At 55.4% G+C, this 15,717-nt stretch overlaps 1 protein-coding gene across 1 annotated transcript in view; it reads left to right on the top strand.

Moving 5' to 3' along the window:
- Positions 1-15,717, top strand: part of GRID2IP (Grid2 interacting protein) — a 58,114-nt gene that overhangs the window by 16,581 nt on the left and 25,816 nt on the right. The window contains exons 3-6 of the mRNA XM_031665621.1: positions 9,155-9,403; positions 9,616-9,701; positions 14,950-15,019; positions 15,384-15,478. Of these exons, the coding sequence (XP_031521481.1) occupies positions 9,155-9,403; positions 9,616-9,701; positions 14,950-15,019; positions 15,384-15,478 (500 nt within the window). The remainder of the gene's footprint in view (positions 1-9,154; positions 9,404-9,615; positions 9,702-14,949; positions 15,020-15,383; positions 15,479-15,717) is intronic.

The raw sequence follows: 15,717 nt of genomic DNA, 5'->3' as shown, positions 1-15,717 counted from the left end.
ATGGTTATTTAAAGTTAAATGTGGCTGGGCATGGTGGCTTATGCCTGTAATTCCAGCACTTTAGGAGGCCGAGGCGGGTGGATCACCTGAGGTCAGGAATTTGAGACCAGCCTGGCCAACATAGTGAAACCCCGTCTCTACTAAAAATACAACAATTAGCTGGGCAGGGCCCGGCGCGGTGGCTCACACCTGTAATCCCAGCAATTTGGGAGGCTGAGGCGGGCAGATCACCTAAGGTTGGGAGTTTGAGACCAGCCTGACCAACATGGAGAAATCCCGTCTCTACTGAAAATACAAAATTAGCTGGGTGTGGTGGCACATGCCTGTAATCCCAGCTACTCGGGAGGCTGAGGCAGGAGAATTGCTTGAACATGGGAGGCGGAGATTGCAGTGAGCCAAGATCACACCATTGCACTCCAGCCTGGGCAACAGGAGTGAAACTCTGTCTCAAATAACAAATAACCTAAAAAAGGGCCGGGCGCGGTGGCTCAAGCCTGTAATCCCAGCACTTTGGGAGGCCGAGATGGGCAGATCACAAGCTCAAGAGATCGAGACCATCCTGGCTAACATGGTGAAACCCCGTCTCTGCTAAAAAATACAAAAAAAAACTATCCGGGCGAGGTGGCGGGCGCCTGTAGTCCCAGCTACTGGGGAGGCTGGGGCAGGAGAATGGCCTAAACCCGGGAGGCGGAGCTTGCAGTGAGCTGAGATCTGGCCACTGCACTCCAGCCTGGGCGACAGAAAAAAAAAAAATTTGCTGGGCATGATGGCAGGTGCCTGTAATCCCAGCTACTTGGGAGGCTGAAGCAGGAGAATCGCTTGAACCCGGGAGGTGGAGGTTGCAGTGAGCTGAGATCAAGCCACTGCACTCCAGCCTCCAGCCTGGGTGATAGAGCCAGACTCTGTTCCAAAAAAAAAAAAAACACGTTAAATGTAATTAATATTTGATAAAATATAAAGTTCAGCTTCTCAGTCTCACTAGCCACATTCCAAGCACACAACAGTGACAGTGACATATGGCTAGCGGCTACTGTACAGGACCAGGCGGATGTAGACCTTGTCCATCATCACAAGACATTCCCTTGGACAGCACTGCTGCTGTAAAGGGTGAGATGGGTCTGTGGTCACCATGTAAGCAGGAGGTTTCCTCTTCCTTCACCACAACAGTTAATCCTGCGACTGGGAGGCTAATTTGGGTCTGTCCCCAAAGGGATCCCGATCTGATGAAGTGAGAAAATGGCTTTCTAATTAGGACAGGCCAGGCAGTTTGGAAATCGTGACGTGGCCAGGAGGGAACAGGAAAGCAGAGTCAGCTTTGCAGTCCACTAGTGTTTCAGGAAATATGGGTGGTGGGGTGGGGGGAACAGGGGTGTCAGGTCGGGGGCAGGTCATGGTAGAAGCTGGGATTCGGAATCCGGACAGACCCGGCTTGAATACAGGTTCACTCACTGGCAGTGCAACCTCAAGCAGGTTCACTGACATCCACAGTTTGTCTGTAAAATGGGGTTGGTAGTTTCTGGGTGTTCCCAGCAGGGTTCTTGGTAGGAAACCATGTAAATGAACTCAGCCAACTGAAAGCAGGAAAGAGGTGAGTTGAAAATCTAAGGGTGGCATGTGAGGGACCATCTGCACCCCGTCACCCTCTTCTGCTTCACTGCCAAGTGTCATAAACACCATAATATAGAGTTATTGGGGCTGGGCGCAGTGGTTCATGCCTGTAAGCCCAGCATTTTGGGAGGCTGAGGCAGGAAGGTTGCTTAAGGCCAGAGTTCAAGACCAGTCTGGGCAGCATAGTGAAACCCTATCTCTACAAAAAATACAAATAAAAAATTTAGCTGGGTTTGGTGGTTCACACCTGTAATCCCAGCATTTTGGGAGGCTGAGGTAGGAGGATCACCGGAGCCCAGGAGCTTAAGGCCAGTCTAGACAACATAGCAAGACCCCATCTCTTAAAAAAAAAAAGTTTAAAAATGAGCTGGGAGCAGTGGTGCCTGCCTGTAATCCCCGCAATTTTGGAGGCTGAAGCGGAAGGATTGCTTAAGGCCAGCAGTTGAAGACCAGGCTGCGCAACAGAGCGAGACCCTATCTCTACAAAAAAAAATTTAAAAATTAGCCAGGCATGGTGGTACGTGCCTGTAGTCCTAACTACTTGGGAGGCTGAGGTGGGAGGATCACTTGAGCCCAGGAATTTGAGGCTGCAGTCATTCATGATCATGCCACTGCACTCCAGCCTGGGTGACAGAGCAAGACTCTGTCTCTAAAAATAAATAAGAGAGGCCGGGCGCGGTGGCTCAAGCCTGTAATCCCAGCCCTTTGGGAGGCCGAGACGGGCAGATCACGAGGTCAGGAGATCGAGACCATCCTGGCTAACCCAGTGAAACCCCGTCTCTACTAAAAAATACAAAAAAAAAAAAAAACAACTAGCCGGGCAAGGTGGCGGGCGCCTGTAGTCCCAGGAGGCTGAGTCAGGAGAATGGCGTAAACCCGGGAGGCGGAGCTTGCAGTGAGCTGAGATCCGGCCACTGCACTCCAGCCTGGGCGACAGAGCAAGACTCCGTCTCAAAAAAATAAATACATAAATAAATAAATAAATAAGAGAGATATTGGGGGAATTCTATAAGACGTGTAGATGGAAGCACCAGGCATAAAATATGTGCTCAATTAGTATTGGCTTCTCTTAGGGAAGCTCTTTTTTCCCCAACAGCAGGTGTCTCAAGTAGGGCACTGCTGACATTTGGGAGCTGATATTTCTCTGTTGTCAGGGGCTGTCCTGCACATTATAGGATGTTTACCAGCATCCCAGGCCTCTACCCTCTAGAAGCCAGTAGCACAACCCCCTGTCAGTTGTCATTTTGTAACAAACAAAATGCCAAGTGACTGCCAAATACCCCCTGGGTGGACAAAATCACGACTGGTTGAGAAGTACAGCTCTGGAGGAATCTTAGGCAGTGCCTTCTGCTGGAGTAGACACTTCAGGGAAGTCCGGCTGTTGCCTGTCCCCTGGTGATCACTTGGTGACTGGGTGACCACCTCATGCTGCCCTGGGTCACCTGGCCACAGGCATGAGCAGCTGGCCCCATGGTGCCCACGGAGACCTGGCCCTGAGGTAGTGTGCCTGGATTCGACCCTGGGCATCTGCTCCCGGGTTGCATCTCCTGTGCCCACAGCACGGTGGACGGTTTTCAGAGCCTTTGGCCATGCCTGGTTCTGGATTCTGGGCCACTGCAGCTGGCACAATACAACCAGGAATGGCTCCAATCATAATGGGATGGCTGGAGCCCCACAGACGTCAGGGAGCTGTGCTGGCTTGGAGGCTTGTCAGCTGCTTCTCTCCCTCGCAGAACTGAGGACAGGGCTTGGAAAGGGCACGGCATGAGTGGGCACTGGCTCTTGTTTCTGGCTGCTTCCAGGAAGAAGTACAGCCACGGGAGGTTACTTCAAGGTGTTGGTCCTGCTGGGGCCAAGAATGGGGGGCTGTGGTGGGTTGGAGAAAAGTGTGGGGGCAGTACTAAAGACCGATGATCGGACCCACAGGTACCCACGGGCTGCCCCATGGAAGCTGTCCCTCTGAGACAGAGGGAAAGGCCCGGGGCATCCCACCTCTGCTGTTCCAGCCTGTCTTTGGCGAGGGCCTCATGCTGATGTTCCTGGTTGGGGGTGCCCCTGAAGAGCCCCTCCCCAGGATGTGCCTTGAACTGGTTACCCCAACTCTATCATTTGTTCATCAGGCCTGATTCTGCGCCTCTCCAGTGGCAGTGGGGACTCCTTGAGACATGACAACACAAGCAGGCATGCTGGGGTCCCCTCCTGCTGCCGTTCAGGGGATGGCAGGCCCAGAGCCCCCAGGGAAGAGTCCAGACCTCCTTTCCTGTCGCCTTCCTCTCCTCCCCTTTAACGTTCCTCCCCTCCTCTCTTGGCAGGGCAGGATGCGCAGCTCAGGGAGGCCCTCTACTCGATCCCTCCCCACTCACCTGGGGATTGTCACAGCCTGGGCGCCCTGTCCTCACTCGCACTCCTCGGGCCTCAGACACTCCACCTCCTCTGTGTTTTGGAATCCAGCTTCTTGTCCCACCCCAACACCCCGCTCTGGGTCACCTCCCAGCATCACCCCTCTCCTGGTGTGCCAAAACATTTGGATTCCTTCCACCTCTCCTTGAACCCTGAAACCCGCCCACGGCTCCCTCCTGTTCCCAGAGTGGGGTCTCAGCTGCTGACCACGGCGTTCAAAGTCTCCCTATCCAGCCTCTTCTCGGTCACAGCCGAGAATTAGCCAGACATGGTGGTACATGCCTGTAGTCCTAGCTACTCCGGAGGCTGAGGTGGGTCCCTCCCCGGCCCCGGAGAAGATAGAGAGGGCTTCTTCTAGCTGGGCGACTGCTGCTGAGCCCTGGAGTCCAGCGCAAAGGCCATTCCCTCCGGAAAACACTGCATGCTCTACCAAATGCCGTCGGGGCTTCCTCTAAACTGCAGGGACTCGCCACTGTGGGGGTTTCGGGGCGCAGTGGCTGGAGAGAACGCAGGCGAGGATCCTGGGGAGGGAATAATGGAGAGAGCCAAGGGGAGTGAGCGTGGCGGCTTCAAACCGCCCCCAGTTTCCGCTGCACCCCAGAACGACCAAAGGGTCCCAGCAGGGGAGAGGCGGGGCCACCGGGAGGGGGCGGGGCCACCAAGATGGGGCGGGGCGGGGCTGCGGGCCGGTACCGCTCGGGAGGGGCCGTGAGCGCTCGCCGGGCAGAGGTGCGTGGAGTCGCGGCGCGCTCGCTCCACTCCCGGGCTCGGCTACCCCCTGCCCTTCGGCACCTGCCGCGCCGCGATCCCCGGCTCCAGATGGGGAAGGACCAGGGCTTCTCTCGGCACTTTCGGTAGATTGCCCCATCGCGTCCGGCGCCTCCGGGAACCGTGCGCCCAGTGCGCCACGGATCCGCTTCGGGCTGGTTTGAAAGGGGGTGGGGCTGGAGTGTGGAGGGGCTTCCCTGCCCTGGGTGGGCACCCTCCGAGCCTGGGCGGAGCCCGAGGCCCAGGGAGTTTGGAAATAAACTGGGTGGGTACAGGGGCGGCGAGGTCTAAGCGTTGGGCGCTCAGAACCCGTGCGCAGCCCTAAAGAGTCGGTGTTGGGACAAAAGGCTGGGATTGAAAGACCACTTTCCTTCCTACAACTGGGCTGGTCGAGGGGACAGGACAGAGGGCCGAGACTGAGGTTGGGTGCTCTTGTGAAAATCGGGGTCATCTCATCCTGAGTTTGGGGGGCACGACCTCCCCACTGCCGTGCTCCCTATAGGTAACCAGGGCACCCTTGTCCCCTTGCCATCATTTCGCTGGCTAATAATCAAAGGTGAGATAGAGAAAGCTGGGTGAGACGGCCAGGCGCGGTGGCTCACGCCTGTAATCCCAGCACTTTGGGAGACCGAGGGTGGGGGGGGCGGATCTTTTGAGGTCAGGAGTTCGAGACCAGCCTGACCAACATGGTGAAACCCCTTCTCTACTAAAAATACAAAAAACAGCCGGGTGTGGTGGTGCATGCCTGTAGCCCCAGATACTCAAGAGGCTGAGGCAGAAGAATCACTTGAACCTGGGAGGCGGAGGTTGCAGTGAGCCAAGATTGTACCACTGTACTCCATCCTGGGTGACAGAGAGTCTCTCTCAAACAACAACAACAAAAAGGCCAGGCGCAGTGGCTCACGCCTGTAATCCCAGCACTTTGAGAGGCTGAGGCGGGTGGATCACGAGGTCAGGAGATCGAGACCATCCTGGCTAAAACAGTGAAACCCCGTCTCTTCTAAAAATACAAAAAATTAGCCGGGTGTGGAGGCACGCGCCTGTAGTCCCAGCTACTTGGGAGGCTGAGGCAGGAGAATGGCGTGAATCTGGGAGGTGGAGCTTGCAGTGAGCGGAGATCACACCACTGCACTCCAGCCTGGGCAACAGAGTGAGACTCCGAGACTCCATCTCAAAAAAAAAAAAAAAAAAGAGAGAGAGAGAAAGCTGGGTGGGAAGGGGACAGGAAATGGAGAGAGAGGACCCTACAAGGGGGCGGAGTAGGAACTTGGAGTTGGATTTAGACCTGACTCTGGCAGAGAGAACAGAACTGACCTGGGGTGCAAGGTCATTGTGTGACCCCCAGGAAGAGTCCTGTGGCCTGAGAGAGGCCTGTTGGCATAGCAGGGACAGTGATTGCTGGACTGCCAGTCAGAGGGGTAGTGACTGGTGGCAATATTCGCCGTGGCCCCCCTGCTCCTGGCTCTGCTGGGTCAGTTGATTTAGGGCAGACCCAGGGCTGGGGACTCTGGGCCAGACTGAGCTGCATGGAGGACCAGCAGGAGCCAGGTTGGATGTCTGGCTCACCAGGCAGCCTTGGCCTCTGTCTCAGCCCCAAAAACACCAAGTAAGGAAAGGGCCGCCCGGCCTTCTTCCATCTGTGCAGTTCGTGAAAGCCAGGTTCCCACCTGGGGGACAGGGCCTTTTCCTTTTTTTTTTGAGATGGAGTCTCACTCTGTTGCCCAGGCTGGAGTGCAGTGGTGCAATCTGGGCTCACTGCAACCTCTGTCCCCCGGGTTCAAGCAATTCTTGTGCCTCAGCCTCCTGAGTAGCTGGGATTACAGGAGTGCGCCACCATGCCCGGCTAAGTTTTGTATTTTTAGTAGAGACAGGATTTCATGACATTGGCCAGGCTGGTCTCGAACTCCTGACCTCAGGTAATCTGCCCGCCTCGGCCTCCCAAAGTGCTAGGATTACAGGCTTGAGCCACCGCGCCCGGACAGCAGGGCCTTTTCTAGTTGCTGCTGGAAGGTAGAGCTGTGATGTCCTCTTGACTCCTGCCCAGGTTGGACTCAGGAGTCGGGTGCATGGGGTGATGTTTTCAGAGTCTGTGGCTGGAGCCGTAATGTGATGGACAGTCTCAGGTGTGTTTCTTTTCTCCTTTGCCTGGACGTGAGACTTGAGGTCTGGGAGGCGCTAGGGAATGTCCAGGCCAGGCAGATGGAGGGGTCAGGTTCCGGAGACCTTAAGTGACCATCTGGGGGGTGAGGCTGAGTTTCCGGATTTGCAGGAAACATTGCAGGTGGATGGGAACGGGCACCGGGCAGAAGTGATCAGGACATTCATCCTGGCTCCTGATTATCCCCGGGACTATCCAGACCTGGAGCAGAGCTCACTGCAGGGACAGAGCCTCCTCCCTGAGAATCCACACCCACTTCCTCCCACCAGACAACTTCTTTTGCCTGGCTGGCCTAATTACTCCTACCCACAGAGGTGGAGGGAAGTGTGAGGGCCGCTGGACACCGCAGATGGGGTTTGTATTTCAGCAGCAAGGCCATTGATCCCTTCTCCCTTCTCCCCCTCATCTTGCCCTTGGCCCTGGCACCTGGTACAAGGAAGAGGGAATGGAGCCTTGGGATGCAGCCAGGGAGGCCTCACAGGTCACCAGACCTTCAGGGGCTCTCATTAGAGGTCCTGCCACAGTGCTGTGTGCTGAAGTCTGGGCTCTGATGCCAGCTATGCAACCATGGAGAGCTACGAGTCCTCTCTGTGCCTCAGAATCCTCTGCCACAGACCGCAGAGTCCATCAGGATGTTAACTGCTGCCATTACTCAGAGATGGGGTTAGGCTGCTGGTGGACCTTCTGTTGACTGAGTCTCTCCTGTGTGCTGAGCCCTGGTCAGTCACTGTGGCTCAGGATTGAACTATAGGCCTAACCCTCAGAAAGCTTCCAAGGCTGGGTGTTGTAGCTCAGCCCTGTAATCCCAGCACTTTGAGAAGCGGAGGTGGGAGTATCACTTGATCCCAGGAGTTTGAGACCAGCCTGGGCAACACAGAGCCTCAACTCTACAAAAAAATTAAAAAGAAAAAAATGCCAGGCATGGTGGCTCACGTCTGTAATCCCAGGACTTTGGGAGGCCGAGGCGGGCAGATCACCTGAGGTCAGGAGTTCAAGACCAGCCTGGCCAACATGGTGAAACCCCCATCTTTACTGAAAACACAAAAATTAGCCGGGCATGGTGGTGTGCACCCATAATCCCAGCTACTCGGGAGACTGAGGTGGAAGAATTGCTTGAACCAGGGAGGTGGAGGTTCCAGTGAGCCGAGATCTCACCATTGCACTCCAGCCTGGGTGACAGAGCAAGACTCTGTCTGAAAAAAAAAAAAAAAATTAGCCTGGTGGCATGTGCCTGTAGTCCTAGCTACAACGGAGGCTGAGGCAGGAGGATCCCTTGAGACCAGGAGTTCCAGGTTACAGTGAGCTATGATCGAGCTATGATCGTGCCACTGTACTATAGCCTGGGAGACAGAGCAAGACCCTGCCTCAAAAGAGAAAAAAACAGAGAGAGACAGAGAAAGAAAGGGAGTTTCTAGCCCCACAGCAGAGACCCCAGGGCCTTCCCCCTGCCTCTTACTTCCAAGGTAACTACTTTGAGAGTGGGAGCCACAGTCCCTTCAGCTTTGAACCCCAGTTCCTGGCTGGCACAGAGAGCAGGGGCTCCCTGCATACATGTAGGATTAAGTTGGAAGGAGGCCAGTGTTGAGTATGGAGCCTCATTCAGCTAAGGAAGCAAAGGAGTGGACCAGGCTGGGGCAAGAGCCTGGGCAAGAGCTTAGAGATGGGACTGAAGGCGGCAGAAGCGGTTCTTGGCAGGTATCTGAGTGGGCAGCTGCAGATAGGACTGGCCAGAGAAGCAAGCAGGAAGACTGGAGGCGTGGTGAGCGGCTCGTAGGTTCCAGTTTCCTCCCGCAGAGCCACCTAGAGACCAGGTGGGAGACAGTGGGTGGTGGGGATCCCTGACTTGGGGCTTGGCCTGGTGGGTGCAGAGGGAGTCAGGGAAGAGGCCAGAGAAGGAGGACAGAGGCAGGAGGAGGAACGGGTGCGTGGACTAGCTTGGAGGGGCTCAGGCCCTGCAGTGGCCAGAGTCATGGAGGACGGTCCGAACGCGCCATTCCCGAGGTGGAGCGAGCAGGACGCCACGTCCTAGCTGGGGGCGCAAATCCGAGCACCTAGGGGAGACTGGGTTGCCACCGGCTGCTGATCCCCCCAACCCTCCGCCGCTCCTGGGAAGAGGCGGGAGAGCCCAGGGCGGCGCCCGCGAGGACGCGCCTTCGGACCGCGGTTTGCAGAGATCCAGGGTCCGGGAACGCGCCCCGACTCCGCCGTTCTTGCCGGCAGGATCTTCATCCCCAAGAAGCACCGGGCGCGCTTCGACGAAGTGGTGTCACAGGGCCTCCTGGGCAAGCTGTGCCGCGCCCGCCGGGCCCAGGGCGCGCAACGACTGCGCCGGAGCCGCAGCGAGGAGCGGCCCGAGCGCCTCCTGGTATCCACGCGCGCCAGCGCCGCGCCGCGCCGCCCGGATGAGCCGCCCCCGCGCAGAGCCTCTTTGCTGGTGGGCGGCCTCGCCGGCCCCGGGGGCGCGCGCAGGTACGCGGGGTTCACAGGCACTGGCCGCTGGCGCTTCCCTGCGGGTGGGCTCGGGACCGAGACCCGGGGAGAGGGCGCAGGGGCGGGGCTCGTCAGCTGGGTTGCAGAGCGGGCCGGAGAGGTTAAGGGGAGAGGGACACGGGACATCTCCAACCTCTGCGCCCTAGGACCCCCTCTCCATCACGCTGCTCGCCCCTTCTTTTTCTTCCCAGGACTGTCCGAGTCTACAAAGGCAACAAGAGCTTCGGCTTCACACTTCGCGGCCACGGGCCTGTCTGGATCGAGTCTGTCCTGCCTGGTGAGGGGTGGGCCGGTTGCCCTAAGAGTCCCTAAGGCCCAGGATGGGGTGAAGGACCCCGTGGTGGCTCTCCCGGGTCATTGTACCCCATGCAGGCTCCTGCTCAGCAATCCCTCCCCGCCAGGTACCATCCTTGTGTAGACGGTGTCCCCAGAGTGTCCCAGAGCCAGCAGATCTGAATTCCACTCCTACCTAAGATGCTTGAGGCCAGAGCCTTCTGCCTGAGTTGGGGCACCCCACCCCTGCCCCTCTAAATTCAGCATTACCCCCAGCCAAGAGAACCAGGTTCTGCATCCAGACCTTTCCTGTGGCCACAGGGAGAGCTGGGGGACACTGTCCAGGACTTCGGGGCAGCCAGGACTGAGCTGGTGCCTACCCAGGCTGTGCCCCCAGCAACACCAGCTGCTTGGAGTGCCCGCGCTGAACTGGGTTCTTGCCTGGCGGGCCAGACTCAGAGAGCCAAAAGGGCCTCAGGGCCTCTACCACCACCCCCTGCAATCTGGACTTTGCTCTCCTCCCACCCCGCCTACCCCTTCTTGTTCCTGAATCATGGCATCTTTTTATTTTATTTTACTTATTTTATTTTATTTTAATGAGATAGGGTGTCGCTCTGTCACCCAGGCTGGAGTGCAGTGGTGCAATCTTGGCTCACTGCAGCCTCCATCTCCCAGGCTCAAGTGATCCTCCCACCTCAGCCTCCAGAGTAGCTGGGACCACAGGTGCATGCCACCATGCCTAGCTAATTTTTTGTATTTCTGATAGAGATGGGGTTTTGCCATATTGCCCAGGTTGGTCTTGAACTCATAAACTCAAGTAATCCTCCCGCCTTGGCCTCCCAAAGTGCTGGGAGTATAGGCGTGAGCCATCATACCTAGCCTATTTCTTAAATTAAATTAAATTAAAATTTTTGAGCAGAGTTTTGCTCTCGTTGCCCAGGCTAGAGTGCAATGGCACGATAGCCCACTGCAGCCTCTGCCTCCCAGGTTCAAGGGATTCTCCTGCCTCAGCCTCCTGAGTAGCTGGGATTACAGGTGCCTGCCACCACACCCGGCTAATTTTTTGATATTTTTAGTAGAGATGGGGCTTCGCCATGTTGGCCAGGCTGATCTTGAACTCCTGGCCTCAGGTGATCCGCTCGTCTTGGCCTCCTAAAGTTTTGGAATTACAGGCCTGAGCCACCACACTCGGCCTATTTTATTTTATTTTATTTTAAAGAGATGAGGTCGGCCAGGCATGGTGGCTCACGCCTGTAATCCCAGCATTTTGGAAGGCCAAGGAGGGCGGATCACAAGGTCGGATATCAAGACCATCCTCGCTAACAAGGGGAAACCCCATCTCTACCAAAAATACAGAAAAAATATTAGCCGGGTGTGGTGGCGGGCACCTGTAGTTCCAGCTACTCAGGGAGGCTGAGGCAGGAGAATGGCGTGAACTCAGGAGGCGGAACTTGCAGTGAGTGGAGATCGCGCCACTGCACTGCAGCCTGGGCGACAGTGTAAGACTCCATCTCAAAAAAAAAAAAAAAAAAAAGAAAAAAGAAAAAAAAAGAGATGAGGTCTTTCTCTGTTACCCAGGCTGGAGTGCAGTGGCATGATCATGGCCCACTGCAGCCTCGAACTCCTGGGCTCAAGGGATCCTCCTGCCTCAGCCTCCTAAATGTTGGGATTACAGGCGTGAGCCACCATGCCCAACCATGGCATCTTGAAGAAGGCAGAACGTCCCCAGTGCAAGAATCCCTTTCTTCCTGCCCCTCCAGTGGGGCAGGGGTGCGTGTGCTCATATTTATTGTGGAAGGTGTTTGTAGGGCAGAGGTGTCTCCTAGAACTAAATTGAATTCTCCCTCCCTGAACCATCTGCTCAGAACTGGGTCACCTGCTCGGTCCTGCATCCGTCCCCTCCCGGCACCTAAGTGTAATGCTCCTGGTTACACATCCCCATTGGTGGCCATGCCAGTGCGTTCTTTCCACACTCTGCGTGTCAGCATATCTCCAGTGTATGGATCTGTGAGCTGAGCATTGTCTGATCCTGTAGTCCCAGTCCGGAACTGATCCCATGCCTTTCCTGTCATAGGAAGCCAAATGGATGCTTAGATGGAAGCTTTGACAGATGGGCAAACTGAGGTCTGTAGTCCCAGCCCTGGAAGAGCACTTCAGTGTCAGTGCATCATGCTCACAGGCTTCAGGCTGTTCTGAGACTTAATCCTGATAAGTGGCATGTTCGGGTTCTTCCCCGATTTGGGCATCACTAAATTGTTGACACTGTATTGTAAGCAAAAGGTCCAAAGCTACTCTCTAGAGAATTTCCTCTAGAAGTGATTCATCTCTCCTCTGTGGATGTGGCTGCTCCAAGCATGCCACCACCACCATCCCCATCTCTCAGTCTCTCCCACATGGGTAGCCAGAGATACCTGGCCCAGGGCCTTGTTAGAATCCAGGTGTGGCCAGGTGCAGCGGCTCACACTTGTAGTCCCAGCACTTTGGGAGGCCGAGGCAGGAAGATCACTTGAGCCCAGGAGTTTGAGACCAGTCTGGGCAATAGTGAGGCACATGCCTGTAGTCCCAGCCCAGAAGTTCGAGGCTGCAGTGAGCTGTGATCGTGCCACTGCATTCCAGCCTGGGTGACAGAGCAAGACCCTGTCTCAAGAAAAGAAAAGAAAAGAAAAGAAAAAAAAAAAAAAAAATCCAGGTCTGCTGTTCTTCCCAACCAAACCTTCAAGCTAGTGGTCCCATGCTTTTCCTGTCATAGGAAGCCAAATGGATGTTTAGATGGATGCTTTTACAGATGGAGAAACTGAGGCCTGGAGAGGCTCTGGTAAATTAAGGACCAGAAACTGGGATCTCCTGACTCCTGGGCCCAGTGCTCTTTGATCCCCTGCGGCAACTTCTCTAGCTATCCCGCCATTCCAGGCAGGCCAGATTGGATTCGCCACCACCATCACTCTCTCCTCCTCTTGAGTCCAGGGAAAGGACTTCTCCCATCTCGCCTCTCCCAGGAAGTCTTCTCTAATTGTTCCCCCTCTTCTCTGGACAGTTTCCACCTCCCCCAGGTAGAACTTCTCGCAATGTGAGAGTATATTTTATTTAGCCATTGATATTTTCCCTACCTTCCAAATTACATTTAGAATGATGACTCATAAAAGAGGCAGAAAGAGGCGTGGTGGCTCACGCTTGTAATCCCAGCGCTTTGGGAGACTGAGGCAGGAGGATCATTTGAGGCCAGGAGTTTGAGACGAGCCTGGGCAACATGGTAAAACTTTGTCTCTACAAAATATACAAAAATTAGGTGGCCGGGCACGGTAGCTTATACCTGTAATCCCAGCACTTTGGGAGGCCAAGGTGGCGAATCACTTGAGCTCAGTAGTTTAAGACCAGCCTAGGCAATATGGTGAAACCTCGTCTCTACTAAACACACACACACACACTAGCCAGGCGTGGTGGCTATAGTCTCACTTATTCAGGAGGCTGAGGTGGGAGAATAGCTTGAACCCAGGAGGCAGAGGTTGCAGTGAGCCGAGAGATCATGCCATTGCACTCCAGCCTGGGTGATAGAGCCAGACTCCATCAAAAAAAAAAAAAAAAAAAAAATTAGCCTGGAGTGGTGGTGGGTGCCTATGGTCCCAGCTACTCAGAGGCTGAGGTGGGAAGATTGCTTGAGCCTAGGAGGTTGAGGCTGCAGTGGCTCTGTGATCACACCTCTGCACTGCAGCAAGACCCTGTCTCTAAAATTTTAAAAATATATACAGAAGGCTGGATGCGGTGGCTCATGCCTGTAATCCCAGCACTTCGGGAGGCCGAGGTGGGCAGATCACGAGGTCAGGAGATCAAGACCATCTTGGCTAACACGGTGAAACCTCGTCTCTACTAAAAATACAAAAAATTAGTCGGGCGTGGTGGCGGGCGCCTGTAGTCCCAGCTACTCAGGGAGGCTGAAGCAGGAGAATGGCTTGACCCCCGGGAGGCGGAGCTTGCAGTAAGCGGAGATCGCGCCACTGCAGTCCAGCCTGGGCAACAGAGTGAGACTCCATCTCAAAAAAAAAAAAAAAAAAAAGTATATATGTACAGAAAATAATTCTCCTGAAGCAAAGAGGAATCCCAGACCCTGACAGGAGCTTTCTTTTTTTTTTTTTTTTGAGACGGAGCCTTGCTCTGTTGCCCAGGCTGGAGTGCAGTGGCTGGATCTCAGCTCACTGCAAGCTCTGCCTCCCGGGTTCACGCTATTCTCCTGCCTCAGCCTCCCAAGTAGCTGGGACTACAGGTGCCCGCCACCTCGCCCGGCTAGTTTTTTGTATTTTTTTAGTAAAGACGGGGTTTCACTGTGTTATTAGCCAGGATGGTCTCGATCTCCTGACCTCGTGATCCGCCCGTCTCGGCCTCCCAAAGTGCTGGGATTACAGGCTTGAGCCACGGCGCCCGGCCCTGACAGGAGCTTTCTATGCGGGGCGAAGAACAGTGTATGGAGCAGCAACTCGAGAAGTACTGGTGTTGCCTAAGTCCTGCTCTCCAGACCTCGCTCTTCTCCAGCACTGGGGGTTCATGCTGTGCCCCCGCTAGGGGATCACTCCCGTGGTCCTTAGATCCTTAGAGCAGCTGAGATCGGAGATGTGCAGTCTGTTACAGGGATCTGCTGACCTGATTTGACTCTCCTCTGCCACCCATGCCTATGGGGCTCTGTACTTTTCTACCTTTTTTTTTTTTTTTTGGTAGAGACGGGGGTCTTACTATGTTGCCCAAGCTGGTCTCGAACTCCTGACCTTAAGTGATCCTCCTGCCTTGGCCTCCCAAAGTGCTGGGATTACAGGTGTGAGCCACCATTCCCGGCCAGTTATGGGTCTCTGAGTCTCCATTTCTCGCCTGTAAAACAGGATAGCATTCTTTTTTTTTTTTTTTTTTTTTTTGAGACGGAGTCTCGCTCTGTCGCCCAGGCTGGAGTACAGTGGCGTGATCTCGGCTCACTGCAAGCTCCTCTCCAGGGTTCACGCCATTCTCCTGCCTCAGCCTCCCAAGTAGCTGGGACTACAGGCGCCTGCCGCCATGCCCGGCTAATTTTTTGCATTTTTAGTAGAGACAGGGTTTCACCGTGTTAGCCAGGATGGTCTCGATCTCCTGACCTTGTGATCCACCCACCTCGGCCTCCCAAAGTGCTGGGATTACAGGCGTGAGCCACCGCGCCCGGCCGAAAACAGGATAGCATTCTGCTCTCAAAGTGGTAACCTGCCGCTGACCGGCACACCCTCTCTTCTTGCTTCCAGGGAGCCCAGCTGACAATGCTGCCCTCAAGTCAGGTGACCGGATCCTCTTCCTCAATGGACTGGACATGAGGTCAGAGGCTATTGGGGACACCAGAGGTTGGTGATGAACTGCCCCCACCCCCTGCAAGACTCCTGCCTTTTGGGGCACGCAGGCCATGGTCACAATCTCCTCTCACCAGCTGGTCCCCAAGGTCTGTCCCTTTTCCAGTGGGAACTCTTGAATCTAACCCTCCTCCTCGCCAGTCTCCAACTCTAGCCAGGACCTCAGTTCATCCTTCCAACCAGAAAATATTCCAGCTCCATGCTGGGGACACAGAGTCACACAGAGGTGGTCTTGCTGTGTGGCCTCTGTGGGCAGGACAGGGAGGTCTGGCTGGTGGCCGTGGAGAGGGCTCACCCCAGTCAGGCCCTCCTGGGCCATCTCTACTTGGCAGGAACTGCTCCCACGACAAGGTGGTGTCCATGCTGCAGGGCAGTGGTGCCATGCCTACGCTGGTGGTGGAGGAAGGGCTCGTCCCATTTGCCAGTGGTGAGACCCCCATGGACACTTGGCTTCCTTGGCCCACAGAGACACTGCCTGGGCTGCTATGTGTGAGATTCACAGTGCAGAGGACTCAGCTCTTCCCCTAAACCTTCAGCTTGCCTCCCCAGGGCTGCCCCCTAAGTGGTGCTGTAGAACCCCGGTGAGGCTGGGCACGGTGGCTCATGCCTATAATCCCAGCACTTTGGGAGGCCAAGGTGGGAGGATAGCTTGAGGCCAGGAGTTTG

This window comes from Papio anubis, chromosome 4, assembly GCF_008728515.1.
Source record: "Papio anubis isolate 15944 chromosome 4, Panubis1.0, whole genome shotgun sequence".
Classification (NCBI taxonomy): domain Eukaryota; kingdom Metazoa; phylum Chordata; class Mammalia; order Primates; family Cercopithecidae; genus Papio; species Papio anubis.
Note: the sequence above shows the minus strand (reverse complement) of the source record. Positions and strands in the feature narration are given on the sequence as shown.